General features: G+C 46.9%; 1 protein-coding gene across 2 annotated transcripts in view; it reads left to right on the forward strand.

Moving 5' to 3' along the window:
- SNTG2 (syntrophin gamma 2) overlaps positions 1–26,433 on the forward strand; it is an 873,134-nt gene that overhangs the window by 455,485 nt on the left and 391,216 nt on the right. For both annotated transcript variants that reach the window (XM_075341061.1, XM_075341060.1), the window contains exon 5: positions 11,180–11,223. In XM_075341061.1, the coding sequence (XP_075197176.1) occupies positions 11,180–11,223 (44 nt within the window). The remainder of the gene's footprint in view (positions 1–11,179; positions 11,224–26,433) is intronic.

Below are 26,433 nucleotides of genomic sequence, written 5' to 3' on the forward strand. Positions count from 1 at the left end.
AGACGCAGATACCCGATTGGGATGACAACTTAAATATTCGGTCAGGGCAAGAAGAGGCTCGGTCTGAGGGGGAGGGGAGTGCAAACACAACAATTGATGATGACGTTCTAGATCCCACCTACTGTCAACCCCCAGTCAGGCACTCGAGGAGGTCAACAGAGGCGGTGGAGGATGATGCAACCGACGACGAAGTTACCTTGCGCCTTCCTGGACAGAGTCGGAGCACTGGTAGCACGTCTACAACTGCATCCTCAGCCACCACTCTGCCTATGAGCATTATTCGGGGTGGATCAACAGGTCGCATGGCCTCTAAGCCTTGCCTAGCCTGGTCCTTTTTTCACATCGAAAAAGATCGCCCAACTCATGTGATATGTAACATTTGTCATGATTCTGTTAGTAGAGGTCAAAACCTCAGCAGTTTGACAACTTCTTCCATGAATCGTCACATGACTAAATATCATAAGTCCCGGTGGGAAGCTCACCGTGCTGCAATGCGGCCTAGCGGAGCGAACCATCCACCGCCCGCCCCTTCCAGTGCATCCGCGCGCTCTTCATCTTCTAGGACTGTGGGGACAGCTGTCACACCTGTTTTTCCACGCAAAACTTCCACCACTGTAACCGCAACAGGCAGTTTGCTTGTAAGGTCGTCAGTTGGTTTGGAAGGGGAAACAAGTGAGTGTGTACAGCTCTCTCAGACATCGATAGCACCAACGTTGGATGAAGGCAACATCATGTCTCCGCCTGCACTTTCCTCACAAACCTGCATTTTTCCAGGGACACCCTACTCAACACCGTCTACACACAGCAGCCAGATCTCTGTCCCTCAGATGTGGTCAAATAAAAGGCCACTTCCTCCGACCCATGACAAAGCTAAGAGGTTGACTCTATCCCTCTGTAAGCTGTTGGCTACCGAAATGCTGCCTTTCCGCCTAGTGGACACACAGGATTTTAGAGACCTTATGTCTGTCGCTGTGCCCCAGTACCAGATGCCTAGTCGCCACTACTTCTCTAAGAAAGGTGTGCCCGCGCTACACCAGCATGTCGCACACAACATCACCGCTTCCTTGAGAAACTCTGTGTGTGAACGGGTGCATTTCACCACCGATACTTGGACCAGTAAGCATGGACAGGGACGTTACATGTCGCTGACTGGGCACTGGGTAACTATGGTGATAGATGGTGAAGGGTCTGCTGCACAAGTCTTGCCGTCCCCACGACTTGTGTGTCAATCCTCTGTCTGTCCAAGTTCCGCCACTGCTTCTGCATCCTCCACCTCATCTGGGTCCTCCACCTCCGCCCCAAGCCTGCCTGGTCAGGCCACCAGCGTTCTCACTGCGCAGAAGGAATCACGCACCCCTCATTACTATGCTGGCAGCAGAGCGCAACGGCATCAGGCGGTCTTTAGCTTGACATGTCTTGGTAATAAGAGTCACACAGCTGAGGAGTTGTGGTCAGCTCTGCGGTCCGAGTTTAATAAATGGTTGTCTCCACTCAACCTGCAGCCTGGTAAGGCCGTGTGCGACAATGCTGCAAACCTGGGTGCGGCCCTTCGCCTGGGCAAGGTGACACACGTACCTTGTATGGCTCACGTGTTGAACCTTGTCGTGCAGCAATTTTTAACACACTATCCCGGCCTAGATGGCCTTCTGAACAGGGCACGAAAACTGTCTGCTCACTTCCGCCGTTCAAGCGCCGCAGCTGAGCGACTTGCATCGCTCCAGAAGTCTTTCGGCCTGCCGGTTCATCGCCTGAAATGCGATGTGGCGACACGCTGGAATTCAACTCTCCACATGTTACAGCGACTGTGGCAGCACCGCAGAGCCCTGGTGCAATACGTCATGACGTATAGCCTGGGCCAACGAGATGCAGAGGTGGGGCAGATCACCCTGATGGAGTGGTCTCAGATCAAGGACCTATGCACCCTTCTGCACAGTTTCGACATGGCGACGAATATGTTTAGCGCTGACAATGCCATTATCAGCATGACGATTCCAGTCATTTACATGCTGGAGCACACGCTAAACACTATTCGGAGTCAGGGGGTGGGACAACATGAAGGGGAGGAACTACAGGAGGATTCATATGCGCAAGGGACAACAACATCACCAAGGTCCAGACGTTCATCATCACCAACGCAGCAGGCATGGGACCAAGGGGGACAGGGATCGACAAGGGCGCATAGTAGCAGGCGAAATGTTGAGCAAGGTGCAGGAGAACATGAAGAAATGGAGGACGAACTGTCCATGGACATGGAAGACTCAGCGGATGAGGGAGACCTTGGTCAAATTTCAGTTGAAAGAGGTTGGGGTCAGATGTCAGAGGAAGAAAGAACGGGTAGCACCTCTATGCCACAAACACAGCGTGGACTTGGTCCGCATGGCTGCGCAAGACACATGAGTGCCTTTTTGTTGCACTACCTCCAACATGACAGTCGTATTGTCAAAATTAGAAGTGATGATGACTACTGGATTGCCACACTATTAGATCCCCGGTACAAGTCCAAATTTTGTGACATAATTCCAGCCATAGAAAGGGACGCACGTATGCAGGAGTATCAGCAGAAGCTGTTACTAGATCTTAGCTCGGCTTTTCCACCAAACAACCGTGCAGGTGCAGGGAGTGAATCTCCCAGTTGTAACTTGACAAACATGGGACGGTCTCGTCATCTTCAACAGTCTACCCGTACCAGTAGGACCGTATCTGGTGCCGGTAACAGCAATTTTATGGAATCTTTTCATAATTTTTTTAGACCCTCTTTTGCAAGGCCACCAGAGACAACAAGTCTGACACATAGTCAACGGCTGGAGAGGATGATACAGGAGTATCTCCAAATGAACATCGATGCCATGACTGTGCAACTGGAGCCTTGCTCCTTTTGGGCTTAAAACCTAGAAAAATGGCCAGAGCTCGCAACTTACGCCTTGGAGATTTTGTCGTGTCCAGCTGCCAGCGTTGTCTCTGAACGTGTATTCAGTGCTGCTGGGTGTGTGCTGACAGATAAGCGCACGCGTCTGTCCAGTGACAATGTGGACAGACTGACGTTCATCAAAATGAACAAGTCATGGATCCAGAAGGAATTTACTACCCCTGTGTCATCCTGGGGAGAGTAAATGCTTGTTGATTTGGAATGTGCTTGATGCAAATCAAAACATCCTGTTTGCAACTAGGGCACAAGTGCTGCCACTGAATGGGTGGGTGTGTGGGGCCCAATTTTTGGAAAAAAAGGGAGACTCCGCTTGGAGTAACCCTTGCTTGCTGTGTTTTTAAAAGAAGCCAAGATGAACAGAGCTGGGATCAGGAAAGACTTTGCTACCTACCCCGGTGTCATCCTGGGGACGGATAAGAATGACGTATTTTTGAATGTGCTTGATGCAAATCTAGCTGTGAAGTGTACAACTGGGGCACAACTGCTGCCACTGAATGGGTGGGTGTGTGGGGCCCAATTTTTGGAAAAAAAGGGAGACTCCGCTTGGAGTAACCCTTGCTTGATGTGTTTTTAAAAGAAGCCAAGATGAACAGAGCTGGGATCAGGAAAGACTTTGCTACCTACCCCGGTGTCATCCTGGGGACGGATAAGAATGGCGTATTTTTGAATGTGCTTGATGCAAATGTAGCTGTGAAGTGTACAACTAGGGCACAACTGCTGCCACTGAAGGGGTGGGTGTGTGTGGGGCCCAATTTTTGGAAAAAAGGGAGACTCCGCTTGGAGTAACCCTTGCTTGCTGTGTTTTTAAAAGAAGCCAAGATGAACAGAGCTGGGATCAGGAAAGACTTTGCTACCTACCCCGGTGTCATCCTGGGGACGGATAAGAATGACGTATTTTTGAATGTGCTTGATGCAAATCTAGCTGTGAAGTGTACAACTGGGGCACAACTGCTGCCACTGAATGGGTGGGTGTGTGGGGCCCAATTTTTGGAAAAAAAGGGAGACTCCGCTTGGAGTAACCCTTGCTTGATGTGTTTTTAAAAGAAGCCAAGATGAACAGAGCTGGGATCAGGAAAGACTTTGCTACCTACCCCGGTGTCATCCTGGGGACGGATAAGAATGGCGTATTTTTGAATGTGCTTGATGCAAATGTAGCTGTGAAGTGTACAACTAGGGCACAACTGCTGCCACTGAAGGGGTGGGTGTGTGTGGGGCCCAATTTTTGGAAAAAAGGGAGACTCCGCTTGGAGTAACCCTTGCTTACATTGTTTTTAAAAGAAGCCAAGATGAACAAGTCATGGGTCAGCAAAGACTTTGCTACCTACCCCGGTGTCATCCTGGGGATGGATAAGAATGGCGTATTTTTGAATGTGCTTGATGCAAATGTAGCTGTGAAGTGTACAACTAGGGCACAACTGCTGCCACTGAAGGGGTGGGTGTGTGTGGGGCCCAATTTTTGGAAAAAAGGGAGACTCCGCTTGGAGTAACCCTTGCTTGATGTGTTTTTAAAAGAAGCCAAGATGAACAGAGCTGGGATCAGGAAAGACTTTGCTACCTACCCCGGTGTCATCCTGGGGACGGATAAGAATGACATATTTTTGAATGTGCTTGATGCAAATCTAGCTGTGAAGTGTACAACTGGGGCACAACTGCTGCCACTGAATGGGTGGGTGTGTGGGGCACCATTTTTGGAAAAAAAGGGAGACTCCGCTTGGAGTAACCCTTGCTTGATGTGTTTTTAAAAGAAGCCAAGATGAACAGAGCTGGGATCAGGAAAGACTTTGCTACCTACCCCGGTGTCATCCTGGGGACGGATAAGAATGGCGTATTTTTGAATGTGCTTGATGCAAATGTAGCTGTGAAGTGTACAACTAGGGCACAACTGCTGCCACTGAAGGGGTGGGTGTGTGTGGGGCCCAATTTTTGGAAAAAAGGGAGACTCCGCTTGGAGTAACCCTTGCTTGCTGTGTTTTTAAAAGAAGCCAAGATGAACAGAGCTGGGATCAGGAAAGACTTTGCTACCTACCCCGGTGTCATCCTGGGGACGGTTAATTATGGCGTATTTTTGAATGTGCTTGATGCAAATCTAGCTGTGAAGTGTACAACTGGGGCACAACTGCTGCCACTGAATGGGTGGGTGTGTGGGGCCCAATTTTTGGAAAAAAGGGAGACTCCGCTTGGAGTAACCCTTGCTTGATGTGTTTTTAAAAGAAGCCAAGATGAACAGAGCTGGGATCAGGAAAGACTTTGCTACCTACCCCGGTGTCATCCTGGGGACGGATAAGAATGACGTATTTTTGAATGTGCTTGATGCAAATCTAGCTGTGAAGTGTACAACTGGGGCACAACTGCTGCCACTGAATGGGTGGGTGTGTGGGGCCCAATTTTTGGAAAAAAAGGGAGACTCCGCTTGGAGTAACCCTTGCTTGATGTGTTTTTAAAAGAAGCCAAGATGAACAGAGCTGGGATCAGGAAAGACTTTGCTACCTACCCCGGTGTCATCCTGGGGACGGATAAGAATGGCGTATTTTTGAATGTGCTTGATGCAAATGTAGCTGTGAAGTGTACAACTAGGGCACAACTGCTGCCACTGAAGGGGTGGGTGTGTGTGGGGCCCAATTTTTGGAAAAAAGGGAGACTCCGCTTGGAGTAACCCTTGCTTGATGTGTTTTTAAAAGAAGCCAAGATGAACAGAGCTGGGATCAGGAAAGACTTTGCTACCTACCCTGGTGTCATCCTGGGGACGGTTAATTATGGCGTATTTTTGAATGTGCTTGATGCAAATCTAGCTGTGAAGTGTACAACTGGGGCACAACTGCTGCCACTGAATGGGTGGGTGTGTGGGGCCCAATTTTTGGAAAAAAGGGAGACTCCGCTTGGAGTAACCCTTGCTTGATGTGTTTTTAAAAGAAGCCAAGATGAACAGAGCTGGGATCAGGAAAGACTTTGCTACCTACCCCGGTGTCATCCTGGGGACGGATAAGAATGACGTATTTTTGAATGTGCTTGATGCAAATCTAGCTGTGAAGTGTACAACTGGGGCACAACTGCTGCCACTGAATGGGTGGGTGTGTGGGGCCCAATTTTTGGAAAAAAAGGGAGACTCCGCTTGAAGTAACCCTTGCTTGATGTGTTTTTAAAAGAAGCCAAGATGAACAGAGCTGGGATCAGGAAAGACTTTGCTACCTACCCCGGTGTCATCCTGGGGACGGATAAGAATGGCGTATTTTTGAATGTGCTTGATGCAAATGTAGCTGTGAAGTGTACAACTAGGGCACAACTGCTGCCACTGAAGGGGTGGGTGTGTGTGGGGCCCAATTTTTGGAAAAAAGGGAGACTCCGCTTGGAGTAACCCTTGCTTACATTGTTTTTAAAAGAAGCCAAGATGAACAAGTCATGGGTCAGCAAAGACTTTGCTACCTACCCCGGTGTCATCCTGGGGATGGATTAGAATGGCTTATTTTTGAATGTGCTTGATGCAAATGTAGCTGTGAAGTGTACAACTAGGGCACAACTGCTGCCACTGAAGGGGTGGGTGTGTGTAGGGCCCAATTTTTGGAAAAAAGGGAGACTCCGCTTGGAGTAACCCTTGCTTGATGTGTTTTTAAAAGAAGCCAAGATGAACAGAGCTGGGATCAGGAAAGACTTTGCTACCTACCCCGGTGTCATCCTGGGGACGGATAAGAATGACGTATTTTTGAATGTGCTTGATGCAAATGTAGCTGTGAAGTGTACAACTAGGGCACAACTGCTGCCACTAAAGGGGTGGGTGTGTGTGGGGCCCAATTTTTGGAAAAAAGGGAGACTCCGCTTGGAGTAACCCTTGCTTGATGTGTTTTTAAAAGAAGCCAAGATGAACAGAGCTGGGATCAGGAAAGACTTTGCTACCTACCCCGGTGTCATCCTGGGGACGGATAAGAATGACGTATTTTTGAATGTGCTTGATGCAAATCTAGCTGTGAAGTGTACAACTAGGGCACAACTGCTGCCACTGAAGGGGTGGGTGTGTGTGGGGCCCAATTTTTGGAAAAAAGGGAGACTCCGCTTGGAGTAACCCTTGCTTACATTGTTTTTAAAAGAAGCCAAGATGAACAGAGCTGGGATCAGGAAAGACTTTGCTACCTACCCCGGTGTCATCCTGGGGACGGATAAGAATGGCGTATTTTTGAATGTGCTTGATGCAAATGTAGCTGTGAAGTGTACAACTAGGGCACAACTGCTGCCACTGAAGGGGTGGGTGTGTGTGGGGCCCAATTTTTGGAAAAAAGGGAGACTCCGCTTGGAGTAACCCTTGCTTACATTGTTTTTAAAAGAAGCCAAGATGAACAAGTCATGGGTCAGCAAAGACTTTGCTACCTACCCCGGTGTCATCCTGGGGATGGATAAGAATGGCGTATTTTTGAATGTGCTTGATGCAAATGTAGCTGTGAAGTGTACAACTAGGGCACAACTGCTGCCACTGAAGGGGTGGGTGTGTGTGGGGCCCAATTTTTGGAAAAAAGGGAGACTCCGCTTGGAGTAACCCTTGCTTGATGTGTTTTTAAAAGAAGCCAAGATGAACAGAGCTGGGATCAGGAAAGACTTTGCTACCTACCCCGGTGTCATCCTGGGGACGGATAAGAATGACGTATTTTTGAATGTGCTTGATGCAAATCTAGCTGTGAAGTGTACAACTGGGGCACAACTGCTGCCACTGAATGGGTGGGTGTGTGGGGCCCAATTTTTGGAAAAAAAGGGAGACTCCGCTTGGAGTAACCCTTGCTTGATGTGTTTTTAAAAGAAGCCAAGATGAACAGAGCTGGGATCAGGAAAGACTTTGCTACCTACCCCGGTGTCATCCTGGGGACGGATAAGAATGGCGTATTTTTGAATGTGCTTGATGCAAATGTAGCTGTGAAGTGTACAACTAGGGCACAACTGCTGCCACTGAAGGGGTGGGTGTGTGTGGGGCCCAATTTTTGGAAAAAAGGGAGACTCCGCTTGGAGTAACCCTTGCTTACATTGTTTTTAAAAGAAGCCAAGATGAACAGAGCTGGGATCAGGAAAGACTTTGCTACCTACCCCGGTGTCATCCTGGGGACGGATAAGAATGGCGTATTTTTGAATGTGCTTGATGCAAATGTAGCTGTGAAGTGTACAACTAGGGCACAACTGCTGCCACTGAAGGGGTGGGTGTGTGTGGGGCCCAATTTTTGGAAAAAAGGGAGACTCCGCTTGGAGTAACCCTTGATTGCTGTGTTTTTTATAAATGATCCAAGCTGCACAGAGCTGGGATCAGGAAAGACTTAGCTACCTACCCTGGTGTCATCCTGGGGACGGTTAATTATGGCGTATTTTTGAATGTGCTTGATGCAAATCTAGCTGTGAAGTGTGCAACTGGGGCACAAGTGCTACCACTGAAGGGGTGGGTGTGTGTGTAACCCAATTTTTGGAAAAAAGGGAGACTCCGCTTGGAGTCACCTTGCGGTGTTTTACATGATTTTAGAAGGGCGTGCCATGCCTATATCTGTGTGTCCTCCTCTTTTTCCTTGTCCAGCTGTTTTGTTTTCGCATGAGTATATGTCCTTGTCACTTTCCAATGTGTTTGAGTTGTTTGTCACCTTTAGGACACCTTTGAGGGTGTTTTCTAGGTGTTTTTCTGTGTTTGTGATTGCCTGCCATTGTTTCCTATGCAGTTCGAGTTCGGTTCGTCGAACGTTCGACGAACCGAACTCGAACGGGAGGTCCGTTCGGCGAACCAACCTCGAGCCGAACCGCGACCGGTTCGCTCATCTCTAGTAGACAGACACGGTTAGAGAGGGAAGTGCTGCCTAATGGAGGTAAGTAGTGTTGAGCGAGTATGCTTGTCACTACTCGGTACTCGCACGAGTATCACTGTACTCGGGCTACTCGGCGGGGACCGAGTAATTTCGCGATACTCGTGCTGTACTCGTGGTCTACATGTTGGCGCTCTTTTTACAGCCATCCCTTATGCAGGGATTGGCTGGCAGACCACTGCAATGCCACAGCCCTGTTACTTGTGGAATTGCAGTGATTGGCCGGCCCTCACAGCATGACCGTGCCTTTAGCCCGACACTTCCCCGCTCGGCTACGGCCCCTCCTGCACTCCACTCCGCGTGTATATATATATGCACGCTTACACACACACGCACTTTTTTTTTTTTAATTTACAGTTTTATGGTTTCTACATGCTGCCGGTGGTCATTTCAGAATAATACTCGGGTCTCCCATAGGATAACATTGGGCTCGGTGCTCGGGCCGAGTACACGAGTATTTTGAGATGCTCGGCCCGAGCCTCGAGCTCCCGAGCATTTTAGTACTCGCTCATCACTAGAGGTAAGTATGAACGCTCTGATCACTCCAGCACTTGTTCTGCATTGAGGATGCAGTGCCGAAGCCATGGTCTTGTATCCTCAATTAAAACAGACAAAGTTGTGCTGCAGATTACTGGGAGCTCCTGAGGAATGTCCTTTGGATATATACGCAGGACACTTTCCCCATGGGCACATACCCTAAAGGCTGCTTTACACCAGACAATCTATCGTGCGATAGATCGTCGGGGTCATGGTTTTTGTGACGCACATCAGGCATCGCTGGCGATGCCGGCCTGTGTGACACCTCCTAGCGACGCAGTATCGCTTACAAATCGTGAGTCGTGTACTGGTCGCTAGGTTCCTAAATATCGTTTAATTTAGTTGTTCATCGTTTCCGTGGTAGCACACGCCGCTCCGTGTGACACCCCGGGAACGATGAACAGCAACTCACCTGCGTCACGCGGCCGCCGCCAGCTATGTGAAGGAAGGAGGTGGGCGGGATGTTTATGTCCCGCTCATCTCCGCCCCTCCGCTTCCATTGGCCGGCGACCGTGTAACGTCGCTGTGACGCCGAACGTCCCTCCCACTCCAGGAAGTGGACGTTCGCCGCCCACAGCGTGGTCGCACGAGAGGTAAGTACGTGTGACAGGGGTTACCGACTTTGTGCGACACGGGCATCAATTTGCCCGTGATGCAAAAAGGACAGGGGCGGGTACGATCGATTGTGAAATTGCACAATCAGTCGTACCGTGTAAAGCAGCCTTAAGGCCACGTGCACACATTGAGTAATTGGTGATTTTTTTAACCTCAGTATTTGTAAGATAAAACCAGGAGTGGAACAATCAGAGGAAAAGTATAATAGAAACACGTCACCACTTCTGGATTTTTCGCCCACTGTTTTGGCTACAAATACTGAGGTAAAAAAATTCACCAAATACTGAAGGTGTGCACGTGGCCTAAAATTAGTCAAGGAAGCAGGTCTTTACTGATTTGCCTGATACACTGGTCTTTCAATATATGTGTATGTGTGTATAGAGAGATACCTTTGCTGGGTAGACATTGATTGAGCATTACCTCCAGAATAAAGGGGGTGTTACACGCAGCGATATCGCTCATGTAGGCACCCGCCCCCATCGGTTGTGCATCACGGGCAAATCACTGCCCGTGGCGCACTACATCGTTCGGACCCGTCACACGGGACTTACCTGCCTAGCAACTTGGCTGTGTCCGGCGAACTGCGTCCTTTCTGAGGGGGCGGTTCATGTAGCGTCACAGCGACGTCACACGGCAGCCGTCCAATAGAAGCAGAGGGGCGGAGATGAGCGGAACATAATATCCCGCCCACCTCCTTCCTTCCGCATTCCCAGCGGCCGCAGGTAAGCTGTACTTCGTCGCTCCCGAGGTGTCACACATAGCGATGTGTGCTGCCTCGGGAACGACGAACAACCGGAGACCTCTACAATCAACGACATTTTGAAAATGAATGACGTGTCAACGATGGACGATAAGGTGAGTATTTTCCATCGTTAACACTCGCTCGTTGCTGTCACATGCAACTACGTCGCTAATGAGGCCGGATGTGCGTCACAGAATCCGTGACCCCGGGGATATATTGTTAGATACGTCGCTGCGTGTGATGGGGCCTTTACTCTTTTTTGTCATGTCATCCATGGCCCCTGTTTCCAACTTCATATTCTCCACATTATTTCGGAGTAAACCATAGATGTAATGATGAAGATGGCCCGTGCTTCAGGCTGTGCTTGGTTATGGGCAGGATGTGATAGGTTTCCTTTAACATTATTTATATTGTATCCTCTCTACTAAAACTAATATATCTTAAAGTGTCTATAGATAATAACCATAGTTATATAGAATTATATTTGATTTTGTACTCGATTTATGTGAAACTCTCTAAATGTTAATTCGTGTTATTTCTCAGCCGACCAGAGTGGGGTGTTATTCACAGGCGATGCCGTAATGCAGGTAAGACGCTATATAATTGTTATTCATAAGCAACTGGAAACTCACATTTATGTAATACATATTTTGAATGTTATATCACTCTTTAAAACAAACACAATCTTGTAATTGTGTGTAGAACATTAAGAGCTACCCATATTAGCAGTAGAAAAAAAACTGCATCTCCAAATATAACATGTGTGAACAGGTGCCAACTGCTTTGACTACACAAAATAGAAACAAAAAAGTGCAGCAGCAATCTAGAAGTAATGTATGAAATTTAAACTGCGTTAACCCTTTAACCACCAGGCAATATTCCGGTTCTCATTTTTGTTTTTTGCTTCCTTTCTTCCGAGTACCGTAACTTTTTTATTTTTGGAAAACAGCAAAAAAATTCCAAGTGCAGAAAAATTGCAAAAAAAGTGCGATTGCATGATAATTTTTGGGATATTTTATTCACCATGTTCCCTATATGGTAAAACCGATGAGTTGCTGTGATGCCTCAGGTTGGTACGAGTTTGTAAACACCAAACTTGTGTAAATTTACTTTTATCCAAGGGGTTAAAAAAAAATTCAGAATTTTGTCCAAAAAACGTGGCGCACTTTTTGTGCTATTTTCTGCAACCCATAGCGTTCTCATTTTTCAGAATATGGGGCTCAGTAATGGCTTATTTTTTGCATCTTAAGCTGATGGTTTTTATTGGTACCAATTTTGTGCAGATGCTACATTTTGATATCTTGTTATTACATTTTGTGCAAAATTTGCGATGACCAAAAAACGCAATTTTGGCATTAGGATTTTTTTTCCCACTACCCCATTTACTGATCAAATTAATTGATTTCATGTTTTGATAAATCTGGCATTTATGAAGACGGCAATACCAAATGTGTGTATATTTTTTATTTTTTTAACCCTTTAATTTTCAATGGAGCGAATGCAGTGTGATTTGAACTTTGAGGTTTTTAATTAAATTTTTTAATTTTTTTTTTACTTTTTTTTATTTTACTAGTTCCCCTAGGGGACTATAAGGATCAGCTGTCTGATCACTTGTTCATTTCTCCTCATTAGAGCTGCACAGCTCAGATCAGCAGAAATGCTCATCTTCTGTTACAGCCAGCGATCTGCCAGCTGTAGCAGGACGTGAGTCATGATAGTGACAGAAGCCTTGGCAACCATCGGCTCCTCATGATCATGTCATGGGCCTCTGATGGCGGCAGGTAAGTGTGCGTTACCCGCTGTGGCTATGTAAATCGTACTGTCACATTTTGACAGTGTGATTTAAGGGGTTAACTGGTGCAGGTGGATTTCAGATCCACATGCGCCTGTGCAGCACACATGTCTGCTGTACAAATCAGCAGAAATGTGCGGTCATCACCACTGGCTCATCGCAGCAGCCAGCGGTGATTACCCCTTTATGATTTAGGACATACCGTTACATCCTCAGTCATAAAGGGGTTAATGCTATATGGAATATACTTAGAAAAATGAAGGTTCTTTGCACAAAAATTGACCAATTCTTGGTTGCCCATCAACCACAACAAGTTGACCTTTTTATGGGACCCTATCCCGATGGCTCATTGGCTGCCCTGTGGCTGATGGGCAAACATCAGCCACAGAGTGGTTTTAGTTAATGCCAGATCCTTTCTACCCATAAATGTGTAGACTTTTCATCCAGGAGACACATGACACTAGGATGGGGTCCCAACAAAAAAGGTCACCTTGTTGCGGTGGATGGCCACACAAGAATTGGCCAATTTTTTTACAAAGAAGCTTCTATTTTTTTAGTAAAGTCTATATAGCATTAATGCAGTTTCAATTTCATATATTCTATGTTTGCATATGTCTTGGCGCTCACAGAGTGCTGCTGTACCTTTTTGTCTGTGTTCCATATTAGCAGTAGAAGATTTCTTACGGGAGGTGGCCAGCTGAGCTCCTGGTCCCTGGGGCCTCGCTCTGGATGCTTTTTGTCAGCTTTACATCAGTTAAATATAAATTACAGCATTAGAGGATAAGAACGAGCTGTCAACATTTCCAGTGCAGGATAAATACACAGCTAATATATTCCGAAGTTAATTGGAATGGTATGGCAGTCTTTTTATACATGACCCCAGCATGGTAAGAGTTGTACTTTGTATACTTTGACCCAGTTAGTGTACCATAGGGTTTAAAAACTTTTTTTATTTTCTACAGTTACAGCATTACTAAAAGTTCTGAACAGCGTGCCTGGCTGGCTACATTTATATCTTTGCTTGGAGACTTCTTGGCAATTTGTGCAGTTTTGAATAGCATGATGTGGAATATATGGAAACCTGAACTGAACCCTGGCGTGTATTGTATGATGTATTCGGCACAGCATTGTACCTGTCATTGTAAAGAGATTCACAATGCAGATGTGAACAGATTTGTGATCACAGACCACCGAACAATTTCATGAAATGTAGACTTGCTATGCGGTATCTAAATGACATTGCTAAGGCCTGCGACACACATCCGTGCCGCCGGCACGTGTTTGTCATTTTTTACACGTACCGGCGGCACGGAGACACGTTAAGCAATGCTACCCTATTGTAGCAGGCACACACACGTAAAACCACACGGAACGTGTGTCCATGTGCGTTGGTACGTGTGTGCGTTTTTCAAAGCGCTGACATGTCAGTGTTTTCACCCGCAGCATGGGTGTCACACGGCCCGCACCCGTACCACACGGGTGTAGTGTGGATGCGGTCCCGTGTGACACGCGCCGGAGAAAACACACGTGTCAGTGAAAAAAAAAAAAACATTTACTCACCTTCTCCAGCCCTCCTTCTCTGCCGCTGCTGCCTCTTGCTGCCGACCGCCGCTCATTATGCTCATTTAATATTCACTTCACTGCGGCCGGCAGCAGCGGGGAGAGGAAGGACTGGAGACCGAGGATCAGCACCATGGACAGCACCGCGGACAGCAGGAAGGACCAGGTGAGTATGTTAATTACCGGTTCTACGTGTGCTATCGCGGATAACACACGTAGAACACACGTGTCCCGCACGTACCAGAGACACGTACTTACCTGCACGCAACACGCAGGGGAAATACGTGTCTCTCGGCACGTGCGTGATTTTCACGTGAATGTGGCAGAGGCCTAAGAGAGTTCTAGCTCTAATCACAGAATGTTTATATAGAATTCGGTGTTTGTCGCTTTAAGTGTTTGAAGAATATGGACACGATCAGGGACTTTTTTTCACTTTAATGCTTGTATTTTGGGCTATAATAATTTTTGCTATTGGATTTTCATAAAAAAAATATTGATCTACTCTTTTGTTTAGCTACATATTATTGGTTGCTAAATGAGTTAACTGAGAAGTCATCAGTGAGCTTGTTCTGGCAGGGAGTTTGTAGCTTTTTTATCAGTTTATTACTGAACTTCTCTCTGTGCTGATTTATGGCCGCAGATCACAGCAAGGTTAGGCTGATCTTTAGGCTACGTCCGCACTTTGCGTTTCCACCTGCGTTTCAGCTGCTTTTTAAGTCCGTTTTGAGCTGCAGCGTTTTCATGCCAACAGGCATGCATTTTGATTTTCCAGCAAAGTCAATGGAAAATGGGGATTTCTAGTCCGCACTTAGCGTTTCCAAACGCAGCGTTTAATTTGCATCATTTGTGGCAAAAACCATGCGTTCAAAGAAGCAGCATGCAATTGTTTTTGCCATTTGGGCTGCGTTTTGCTTACATTGAAGTCAATGAGAAGTTGTAAAAAGCAAGCAAAATCCAAATTTCAGCGTTTTACCTGCTTTTTAAATGCAGAAAAAATGTCTTTTGGACTACATAAACGCATGCTTTTCTGACTTCAAAATAATGGAATAATATGTCCCTTTACACACACACATAGTCCGAAAATTAAATTAAAGGAAATTATTTGATTATTGATATTTTAGTCAAAAATAGTATAAAACCGCTATAATTTTATTAAAAACAACTATTTTAATAATGATTTTATAAATTAAATTTGTTTTATTTTTTTTCCCCTTTTTTTAGTGTTTGTATGTTAAAACTTTATTTAGGTGTGTCTTTGTGTTCAAAACGCATCTGAGTTTTGGCAATGGAAAAGCAGGTAAAAAGCGCTAAAAACGCAGCAAAAACACGGTAAATACGCATGCGTTTTTAGCGCTATTTTGTGGTCAAAAGCAACTTTGGCAAAATCAATTACTGCCAGAGGATGCGTTTTGACATGCATTTAGGACGACGCAAAGTGCGGACATAGCCTTAATGTGGTCATAAGTCAGCACAAAGGAGTTTAGCAAAAAACAGCAGTAAGAATTACAAACTCCATGGCAAAAAATCTTACACATGTATTGTAAAGGCTGCGTTACACGTATAGACTTATCGTGCGTTCGCATGAGCGATCGCACCCGCCCCCATCTTTTTGCGTTGCAGGCAATTTCTTGCCCGTGTGACACAAAGTCGTAAACCCCCGTCACACGTACTTACCTTCCAAACGACCTCGCTGTGGGAGGTGAACATCCTCTTCCTGAAGGGGGAGGGACATTCGGCGTCACAGCGACTTTACACAGCGGCCGGCCAATAGAAGCGGAGGGGCGGAGATGAGGGGGATGTAAACATCCCGCCCACCTCCTTCCTTCAGCATTGCCGGCGGGATGCAGGTAAGCTGCAGTTCATCGTTCCCGGGGTGTCACACGGTGTGATGTGTGCTGCCTTGGGAACGATGAATAACCGGAGCACAGAAGGACGTTCGATTTTTTTGAAAATGAACAACGTGTCAACGAGCAACGATAAGGTGAGTATTTTTGCTCGTTCATAGTCGCACGTAGCTGTCACACGCTACGATATGTCAAATGAGGCCGGATGTGCGTCACTAATGACGTGACCCCGACGACATATCGTTAGATATATCGTAGCGTGTAAAGCGGCCTTTAGTTACCTGATTCTGCAGTCATCAACGTACAAAAAGAAAAAAGCCAAATGGTGCAAAATATTTAAGGGAATCCAATTGCAAGAAATATTTGTAACTCAAACTACACACATTCTGTCTATATTGTTTAAACTTATAAATGACAGCAATAAAGATTAAAATAGAATAAATCAACTATGGTAAAAAAAATGTTTACATGCACTATATATATATATATTTGACACTTTAAGTGTTAATGCAATGTTAAAGGGAATCTGTCCCCTAAAATATGCGCTCTGAGCTATCAGCAGACGCATGTGTGCCCTAATTACACCTCCCTACCCATCCCTGTGCTGTAAAATTGTATGATATGAAAGTAATAAAAAACATTTTATTACCTTTATATTTCCTATGTAAATAACAGGGAATATGGTCACAGGGGCGGCGCCTTGCCCTGCATACTTTTCCGCAGTATCACGCCCCTGTGGGCGTGATACCATGGAGTCACATGAGCAACGTCACCGTCACAAATTCTTTCCTGCATGCGTTTACACTAACTATTGCGGCAGGCTTCTCTTCCGGATTCTCCTTGTCAGTTTCAGATGCGCACTGTGCATGCGCAGTGCGCATCTGAAGCCGGAGCGTGAACACCCGGAAACGAAGCCTGCCACAATGCGCACAGGATAGAATGAGCGACGGTGACGTCACTCATGTGACTCCATGGTATCACGCCCACAGGGGTGTGATACCACAGAAAGTATGCAGGGCAAGGAGCCACCCCTGTGACCATATTCCCTGTTATTTACATAGGAAATATGAAGGTAATAAAACGTTTTTTATTTCATATTATACAATTTTATAGCACAGGGATGGGTAGGAAGGTGTAATTAGGGCACATATGCGTCTGCTGATAGCTCAGAACGCATATTTTAGGTGACAGGTTCCCTTTAAGCAATGTACAGCTTCTATAAGGCTGGTTTCAGACGTCCATGTTTTAGGTACGTGTAACATCCGCTTTTAACACGGATGTTACACGTACCCATGTTACCCTATTGTGTACTCACATGGCCGTGTTTACACATGGACTGTGTGGCCCCGCTATTTCAAACAGAGAAGTGTCTGTTTTTCCTCTGGCAGCATGGGTGTCACACGGACCGCACATTCATGTGATCTGTGTGACATTAGTGTGATATGTACCAGAGAAAACACGGGTTTTTAAATAAAAAGATTTTCTATTTTTACCTGCATCCAGCGATGCTGTCTCCGGCTCTGCTGCCTCCCGCTCCTGACCCGCTCATTATTTTCATTGATTATTCACTACAGTGAGCAGCTCGGAGCAGGGGCATCGCAGTGACAGCACTCAAGACAGCACCGCCGAGGACAGCATCGCTGGGGACATCGCTAGTGACAGGTGAGTATCCTGCCAGCAGTGTGTGTGCAGGGACAACCAGGAGGTCATCGGATTTCCAAATGAACTCTGATGACCTCCTGATGACACCCCTGCGACAACTGCACTAGAGCAAGTGTGACGATGGGGACTTCCAGGGGTTCATGAGAGTTCATTGGGAACTCAGATGACCCCCTGGATGTAACTGCACAAACTGCTGTATACTTACCTGTCACCGGCAATGTCTCCGGCGATGTCCCCGGCGGTGCTGTCCTCAGCTGTGCTGTCCGGCGCCGTCCCCACAATGCTCTGGCTTCCAAATCCTCAGGCAGTGAATAATCAATGAAAATAAGGAGCGGGGGTTAGGAGCAGGAGGCAGCAGAGCAGAATACAGCATCGCTGGATAAAGGTAGATATAGAACATCTTTTCATTGCTGAGACACATGTTTTACCTGGTACGTGTCACACATATGCAAACACGGATGTCACACTTATGACCATAACCATGCGTGTGGCTGGTACCTGTTTAAACACGGACGTCTGAAACCAGCCTTACAGTGTAAATTTTGTGTTACCTCTAAATGACTGAACAAAAAGCCATGTTATAAAACTGTCCTGCCGGCCTGGTTCCGAGGAGAGGGAATCTTACTCTGCTTCAGTATGTCACAGTAAATTTTGGCATTCATCGTTCAATCAATGAATTTTAGTTCCCCACAGCTGGCAGCACTCATGCAGCCCCAAGCCATGACACTCCCACCACCATGCTTTACTGTGGGCAAGACACTCTTGTCTATGTACTCCTCACCTGGTTGCCGCCACACATGCTTGACACCATCTGAAACAAAAAAGTTTATTTTGGATTCATCAGACCACCGACTTGTTATCAGAAAACTTAGGGCTTCCTTCTGGGATGATAACAATGCAGACCAATTTGGTGTAGTATGCTGCATATGATCTGAGCACTGACAGGTTGAACCCCTTCACCTTTAACCTTTTCAGCAATGATGGCCGTATTCATACATATATATTGAAAAGAAAACCTCTTGATATGACGCTGAGCATGTTCACTCAACTTCTTTGGTCGACCATGGTGATCCCTGTTCTGAGTGGAACCTGTCTTGTTAAGTCGCTTTATGGTCTTGGCCACCGTGCTGCAGCTCTGAGTCAGGGTATCGGCATTCTTCTTCTTATAGCTTAGGTCATCTGTACATAGAGCAACAATTCTATTTTTCAGATATTCAGACAATTCTTTGCCATGAGGAGCCATGTTGAACTTCCAGTGACTAGTATGGAAGAGTGTGTGAGCGATAACACCAAATTTAACACACCTGAGACATTGTAACACTAATTAGTCACAATACACCATGGAGGGAAAGTGGCTTATTGGGCACAATTTGGCTAATTTTGCTTGGGTGTGTACTCAGTTTTGAGCTATCAGTTTAGACATTTCATGGCTGTTTGTGTTCAGATACGTAGAGGGCACCAAATTTACACTATTATACAAGCTGTACACTGGCTACTTTACATTGTATCAAAGTGCCATATCTTCAGTGTTGTCCCATGAAAAAATCAAATCAAATATTTACAAAAATGTGAGAGGTGTACTCATTTTTGTGATATACAGTATATGCAAGGCTAGAATACATAGTTAAAGGGAACCTGTTAGGTGTAATATGCACCCAGAACCACGAGCAGTTCTGGGTGCATATTGCTAATCCCTGCCTAAAGGTACCGTCACACTAAGCAACATCGCTAGCAACATCGCTAGCAACATCGCTGCTGAGGCACGACTTTTGTGACGTAGCAGCGATGTTGCTAGCGATGTTGCTGTGTGTGACATCCAGCAACCACCTGGCCCCTGCTGTGAGGTCGCTGGTTGTTGCGGAATGTCCTGGACCATTTTTTAGTTGTTGCTCTCCCGCTGTGAAGCACACATCGCTGTGTGTGACAGCGAGAGAGCAACAACTGAATGTGCAGGGAGCCAGCTTCTGCGGACGCTGGTAACCAATGTAAATAATGGGTAACCAAGGAGCCCTTTCCTTGGTTACCCGATATTTACCTTCGTTACCAGCGTCCGCCGCTCTCACGTGGCGAGTGCCGGCTCCCTGCTCCCTGCACACATAACCAGACTACACATCGGGTAATTAACCCGATGTGTACTCTGGCTAGGAGTGCAGGGAGCCAGCGCTAAGCGGTGTGCGCTTGTAACCAAGGTAAATATCGGGTTGCTTACCTTACTTTACCTTGGTTACCAAGCGCAGCATCGCTTCCATGTGTCACTGCTGGCTGGGGGCTAGTCACTGGTTGCTGGTGAGATCTGCCTGTGTGACAGCTCACCAGCAACCCGTGTAGCGATGCTCCAGCAATCCCTGCCAGGTCAGGTTGCTGGTGGGATCGCTGGAGCGTCGTTTAGTGTGACAGTACCTTAACGGTCTCTGTATACACTAACATAAATAAAGGGATCTTTAGAAAAAGTATTTCTAAAGATCTTTTACCATATAATAATGAGTGAGGGCAGTAGCCCCCTGGGCGTTAGTTCCCCTGGCTAGTAAGCTCCATTAGCATGTTAGTACATCCCTGTGGGTATGCTAATATGCTATTGAATACGCAGCGTCACAGGATGATCTCACTCACCTCTCCGCCGCCATCGCCACTTGATGCTGGATTTCTGCTCAGTGCGCATGACCCCAGAGTTTGGGTGTACGCATCCTGACTTCAAACTGAAGTAGAGCACATGACCCAAACTCCGGGGTCATGCACATTGAGCTAAAATCCAGCATTGAATGCGATGGCGACGGAGAGGTGAGTGAGATCATCCTGTGATACTGTGTATACATTATCATGATAGCACACCCACAGGGGCCCACAAGAGCTTACTAACATGCTAATGAAGCCGACTAGAAAGGGGAACTAATACCCAGGGGACTAGGCCCCTCGCTCATTAGAATACGGAAAAGATCTTTAGAAATTCCCTTTCTAAAGATCTCTTTATCTATGCTAGTGTATACAGGGACGATTAGGCAGGGATTAGCAATATGTACCCAGAACTGCTTGTGGTTCAGGGTGCATATTGGACCTGACAGGTTTCCTTTAAATCCAAGGCTTTGTTAAATTGCGTAAGATATACAGTATAAGTTCATCATCTAGATCCCATGCAGCCAGTGTATACTGCATGGAGACTCAGTGTTGTTGCCACTGCTGGGGTTTTTTGTTAAAATCTAATTAAGAACTAATGCCCACTACACCTGCTTCAATATATCTCACAATCCGTCGTTGGGGTCAAGTTGTAAGTGACGCACATCCGGCATTGTTTGTGAGGTATCTAAGTGTGACACCTACGTGAGATCAGGATTGAACGCAAAACCGTTGATCGCAAACACATCGTATCTTTGTCTAGAATTGAGCGTTTTGTTGCACGAACCTAGTGAATTGTAACGTGTGACATCCCTCATACGATTTTGGTGTCTGATGCTATGTGCGCAGGTGTGCGCTCTGCACCGCAGCTTAAAAAAGGTCCGCTTCAGAGCGCAGCTGAAAAGCTGCGTTCTGAAGCGCCTCACAATGTCTGTCATTCACTAATCTCTGTCAGTCGGTCACTATCTCTGTCCCTCTCTCTCTGTCCATGTCAGTCTATCCCCCTCTCTCATATACTCACCGATCCCCGATCCCCGGCGCTGCACGGCGTTCACACTGCTCCGGCGGCTTTTACTGTTTTGAAAAAGCCGGCCGCCCATTAAACAATCTTGTATTCCCTGCTATCCCCGCCCACCGGCGCCTATGATTGGTTACAGTGAGACACGCCCCCACGCTGAGTGACAGGTGTCACACTGCACCCAATCACAGCAGCCGGTGGGCGTGTCTATACTGTGTAGTGAAATAAATAATTAAATAATTAAAAAAAACGGCGTGCGGTCCCCCCCAATTTTAAAACCAGAACAGATAAAGCCATACGGCTGAAGGCTGGTATTCTCAGGATGGGGAGCTCCACGTTATGGGGAGCCCCCCAGCCTAACAATATCAGCCAACAGCCGCCCAGAATTGCCACATACATTAGATGCGACAGTTCTGGGACTGTACCCGGCTCTTCCCGATTTGCCCTGGTGCGTTGGCAAATCAGGGTAATAAGGAGTTATTGGCAGCCCATAGCTGCCAATAAGTCCTAGATTAATCATGTCAGGCGTCTATGAGACACCCTCTATGATTAATCTGTAAATTACAGTAAATAAACACACACACCCGAAAAAATCCTTTATTAGAAATAAAAAACACAAACATATACCCTGGTTAACCACTTTAATCAGCCCAAAAAAGCCCTCCATGTCCGGCGTAATCCAGGATGATGCAGCGTCGCTTCCAGCGCTGCTGCATGGAGGTGACCGAAGCTGCAGAATACACCGCCGCTCCTGTCAGCTCCACACAGCAACTGAAGACAGTCGTGCGATCAGCTGAGCTGTCAGTGAGGTTACCCGCTGTCACTGGATCCAGCGGTGGCCGCGGGTAACCTCAGTGACAGCTCAGGTGATCGCGCTACTCACCTAAGTTGCTGCGTGGAGGTGAGAGGAGCGGCGGTGAGTAGCGCGATCAGCTGAGCTGTCACTGAGGTTACCCGCGGCCACCGCTGGATCCAGTGACAGCGGGTAACCTCACTGACAGCTCAGCTGATCGCACGGCTGTCTTCAGTTGCTGTGTGGAAGTGACCGGAGCGGCTGTGTATTCTGCAGCTCCTGTCACCTCCATGCAGCAGCGCTGGAAGCGACGCTGGACCATCCTGGATTACGCCGGACATGGAGGGCTTTTTTGGGCTGATTAAAGTGGTTAACCAGGGTATATGTTTGTGTTTTTTATTTCTAATAAAGGATTTTTTCGTGTGTGTGTGTGTTTATTTACTGTCACTTACAGATTAATCATGGAGGGTGTCTCATAGATGCCTGACATGATTAATCTAGGACTTATTGGCAGCTATGGGCTTCCAATAACTCCTTATTACCCCGATTTGCCAACGCACCAGGGCAAATCGGGAAGAGCCGGGTACAGTCCCAGAACTGTCGCATCTAATGTATGCGGCAATTCTGGGCGGCTGTTGGCTGATATTGTTAGGCTGGGGGGCTCCCCATAACGTGGAGCTCCCCATCCTGAGAATACCAGCCTTCAGCCGTATGGCTTTATCTGGCTGGTTTTAAAATTGGGGGGGACCGCACGCCGTTTTTTTTAATTATTTAATTATTTATTTCACTACACAGTATAGACACGCCCACCGGCTGCTGTGATTGGGTGCAGTGTGACACCTGTCACTCAGCGTGGGGGCGTGTCTCACTGTAACCAATCATAGGCGCCGGTGGGCGGGGAAAGCAGGGAATACGGGATTGTTTAATGGGCGGCCGGCTTTTTCAAAATAGTAAAAGCCGCCGGAGCAGTGTGAATGACGTGCAGCGCCGCGCCGGGGATCGGTGAGTATATGAGAGAGGGCTTCTCAATTCAGTTACTCAGGAGTTTAGCGGTCACCGGTGAGTCCTTCAGGGGTGACCGCTAATCAAGACGCGACACAGACAGAGCCGCAGCATGACAATGAAGTCGGGTGAAGTTCACCCGAGTTCATTCTGACAGTGCGGCTCTGTCTGTGTCTGCTGTCATCTGCCATTCAGCTCTGCTGCATGGCTGTCTGTGTCTGCTGTCAGCGGCCATGTAGCAGAGCTGAATGGCAGATGACATAGTAAAAACGTATCCCTATACATTACACACGCTTGTCAAGTCAATGAATAAAAAAAAAAAAAGGTGCCCAATGCATACGTCACAGAACACATGATCTAAAGGATCGCACACAAAATTGATCAATTTAACATAGACTACTAACGCACGTGTGACAGCAAATGAACGACCTACATGCAATCTCAGAAGATCCCGTATGCAACCTGGGCGTGTCACATCGCAAATGCGATTGTACAACTAATTGCAACGTGTAAAGTGGGCTTAAGACTTCTTCCAGATTGTATTTTCTTACCATATTGGTGTGAACTTGCCCAATGCGCCTTAATTTCCTCTAATTACACTTATAAAAGAGTTTAAATGGCTTCATAATGGGGACATAGACTAATGTGGATGTGACAATCTCTGCACAATATTATTGAATATGTTTGATATTCTCATGATGCAATCGCAGAGTATGGATGGGTTCCTATGCCTGTTGGTGGTCTAATGAAGACCGCTGTGCCCCCTTATTATAGTGTTGTTGAAATACAGCAAGTGAATGTGCTTCAAAGGAGACCATGACTCTTTCAATTTACATAACTCTTGCTATATATACACTGAAAAAATATATAAACGCAACACCTTGGTTTCTGCTTCAATTTTTCATGAGCTGAACTCTAAAGCGGGCTTTACACGCTGCGACATCGCTAATGCGAACTCGTTGGGGTCACGGAATTCGTGACGCACATCCGGCCGCATTAGCGATGCCGTTGCGTGTAACACCGATAAGCGATTTTGCATCGTTGCAAAAATGTGCAAAATCGCTTATCGGCGACACGGGGGTCCATTCTCAAATCTCGTTACTGCAGCAGTAACGAGGTTGTTCCTCGTTCCTGCGGCAGCACACATCGCTGCGTGTGACGCCGCAGGAACGAGGAAGCTCCCCTTACCTGCCTCCCGGCCGCTATGCGGAATGAAGGAGGTGGGCGGGATGTTACGTCCCGCTCAGCTCCGCCCCTCCGCTGCTATTGGGCGGCGGTTCAGTGACGTCGCTGTGACGCCGCACGGACCGCCCCCTTAGAAAGGAGGCGGTTCGCCCGTCACAGCGACGTCGCCGGACAGGTATGTATGTGTGACCGGTCTGGGCGATGTTGTGCGGCACGGGCAGCGATTTTGCCCGTGTCGCGCAACAGATGGGGGCGGCTACCCACACTAGCGATATCGGGACCGATATCGCAGTGTGTAAAGTAGCCTTTAGGGGTACTTTGCACATTGTGACATCGCTACTGCGATCTCGTCGGGGTCACATCGAAAGTGACGCACATCCGGCGCCGGTAACGACGTCGCAACGTGTAATACCTAGAAGCACCGATAAACGATCGCAAAAGCGTCGAAAATCGGTGATCTGTGTAGTGTCGGTCATCTCCATAATTTCGCTGCAGCGACAAGTACGATGTTGTTCCTCATTCCTGCGGCAGCACATATCACTGTATGAAGCCGCAGGAGCGAGGAACATCTCCTTACCTGCGTCCCGCCTGCAATGAGGAAGGAAGGAGGTGGGCGGGATGTTTACGTCCCACTCATCTCCGCCCCTCCGCTTCTATTGGCTGCCTGCCGTGTGACGTCGCTATGGCGCCGCACGACCCGCCCCCCTTAGGAAGCAGGCGAGTCGTCTGCCAGAGCGACGTCACAGTGCAGGTAAGTGCATGTGAAGCTGCTGTAGGGATAATGTTCTCTACATCAGCTATCACAAGATATCGCATCTGCGACGGGGGCGGGGACTATCGCTCTCCGCATCGCTACAATCGGCTAGCGATGCCGCAGTGTGCAAAGTACCCCTAAGATCTAATACTTTTTTATTATACACAAAAAACTTTTTTCTCTCAAATTTATTTCACAAATTTGTCTAAATCTGTGTTAGTGAGTTCTTCTTTGCTGAGATAATCCATTCACCTCACAGGTGTGGCATATCAAGATGCTGATTAAAGTGCATGATTATTGCACATGTGTGCCTTAGGCTGGCTAAAATAAAAGGCCACTCTTTATAGTATTAGGCTATGTCCGCACGTTGCTTTTTACCTGCTTTTTACCTGCTTTTTTGCTGCTTTTTCAACTGCAGCGTTTAATGCCAAAATGGTTGTGTTCTGCTTTTCAAGCAAAGTCTATGGAATTTGGGTTTCTTGTCCGCACTATGCAGTTCAAACTGCAGCCTTTTTGTTGCAGAACTTTGGTCAAAAACTCAGCTTTGCAGTGCAAAACCAAAATGGCAAAAACAATTGACATGTCAGTTGTTTTTGCCATTTGTGTTTTGAATTGCAAAGCTGAGTTTTTGACCAAAGTTCTGCAACAAAAAGGCTGCAGTTTGAACAACAAAGTGCGGACAAGAAACCCAAATTCCATAGACTTTGCTTGAAAAGCAGAACACATCCATTTTGGCATTAAACGCTGCAGTTGAAAAAGCAGCAAAAAAGCAGGTAAAAAGCAACGTGCGGACATAGCCTTAGGGTAGTCGAGGGGACTCAGAAAACCAGTCAGTATCTGGTGTGACCACCATTTGACTCACGTAGTGCAACACATCTCATTTGCAGAGGTGATCAGGTTGTTGATCGTGGCCTGTGTAATGTTGGTCCACTCATCTTCAATGATGGTGCAAAGTTGCTGGATATTGGCAGGAATTTGAACACGCTGTCGTATACGCCAATGCAAAGCATCCCAAACAAGCTCAAAGGGTGACATATCCGGGGAGTATGCTGCCATGTAAGAACTGGGATGTTTTCAGCTTCCAGGAATTGTGTACAGATCCTTGCAACATGGAGCCGTGCATCATCATACTGCAAAATCAGTTAATTGTAGTAGAAGAATGGCACAACAATGGGCTCAGGATCTCATTACAGTATATCTGTTCAAAGTGGCAGCAATAAAAGGCACCTCTTCTCATTGTCCATAACATATGCCTGTTTATACCATAACCCCACCACCACCACAGGCTATATATTTGATTCCCAACTAGAGATGAGCCACCCCCCTAGAGTTCGAGTTCGGTACGGTTCGCCGAACAGTGCCCCATTCGACGAACCGTTCGTCGAACCGTTAGTCGAACTCTCGAACCCCATAGGAAACAATGGGAGGCAATCACAAACACATAAAAACACATTATAAATGTAAACATACAGTTAATAAACATTGCCATAACACTTACCTGTCCCCGCGATGCATCCTGCACTCTGTCTCCCGCAGCTTTTCCATCGGATAATCGCTGCATCCTCCCGGTAACCAGC

This window comes from Anomaloglossus baeobatrachus, chromosome 3 (assembly GCF_048569485.1).
Source record: "Anomaloglossus baeobatrachus isolate aAnoBae1 chromosome 3, aAnoBae1.hap1, whole genome shotgun sequence".
In the NCBI taxonomy this organism is placed as follows: Eukaryota; Metazoa; Chordata; class Amphibia; order Anura; family Aromobatidae; genus Anomaloglossus; species Anomaloglossus baeobatrachus.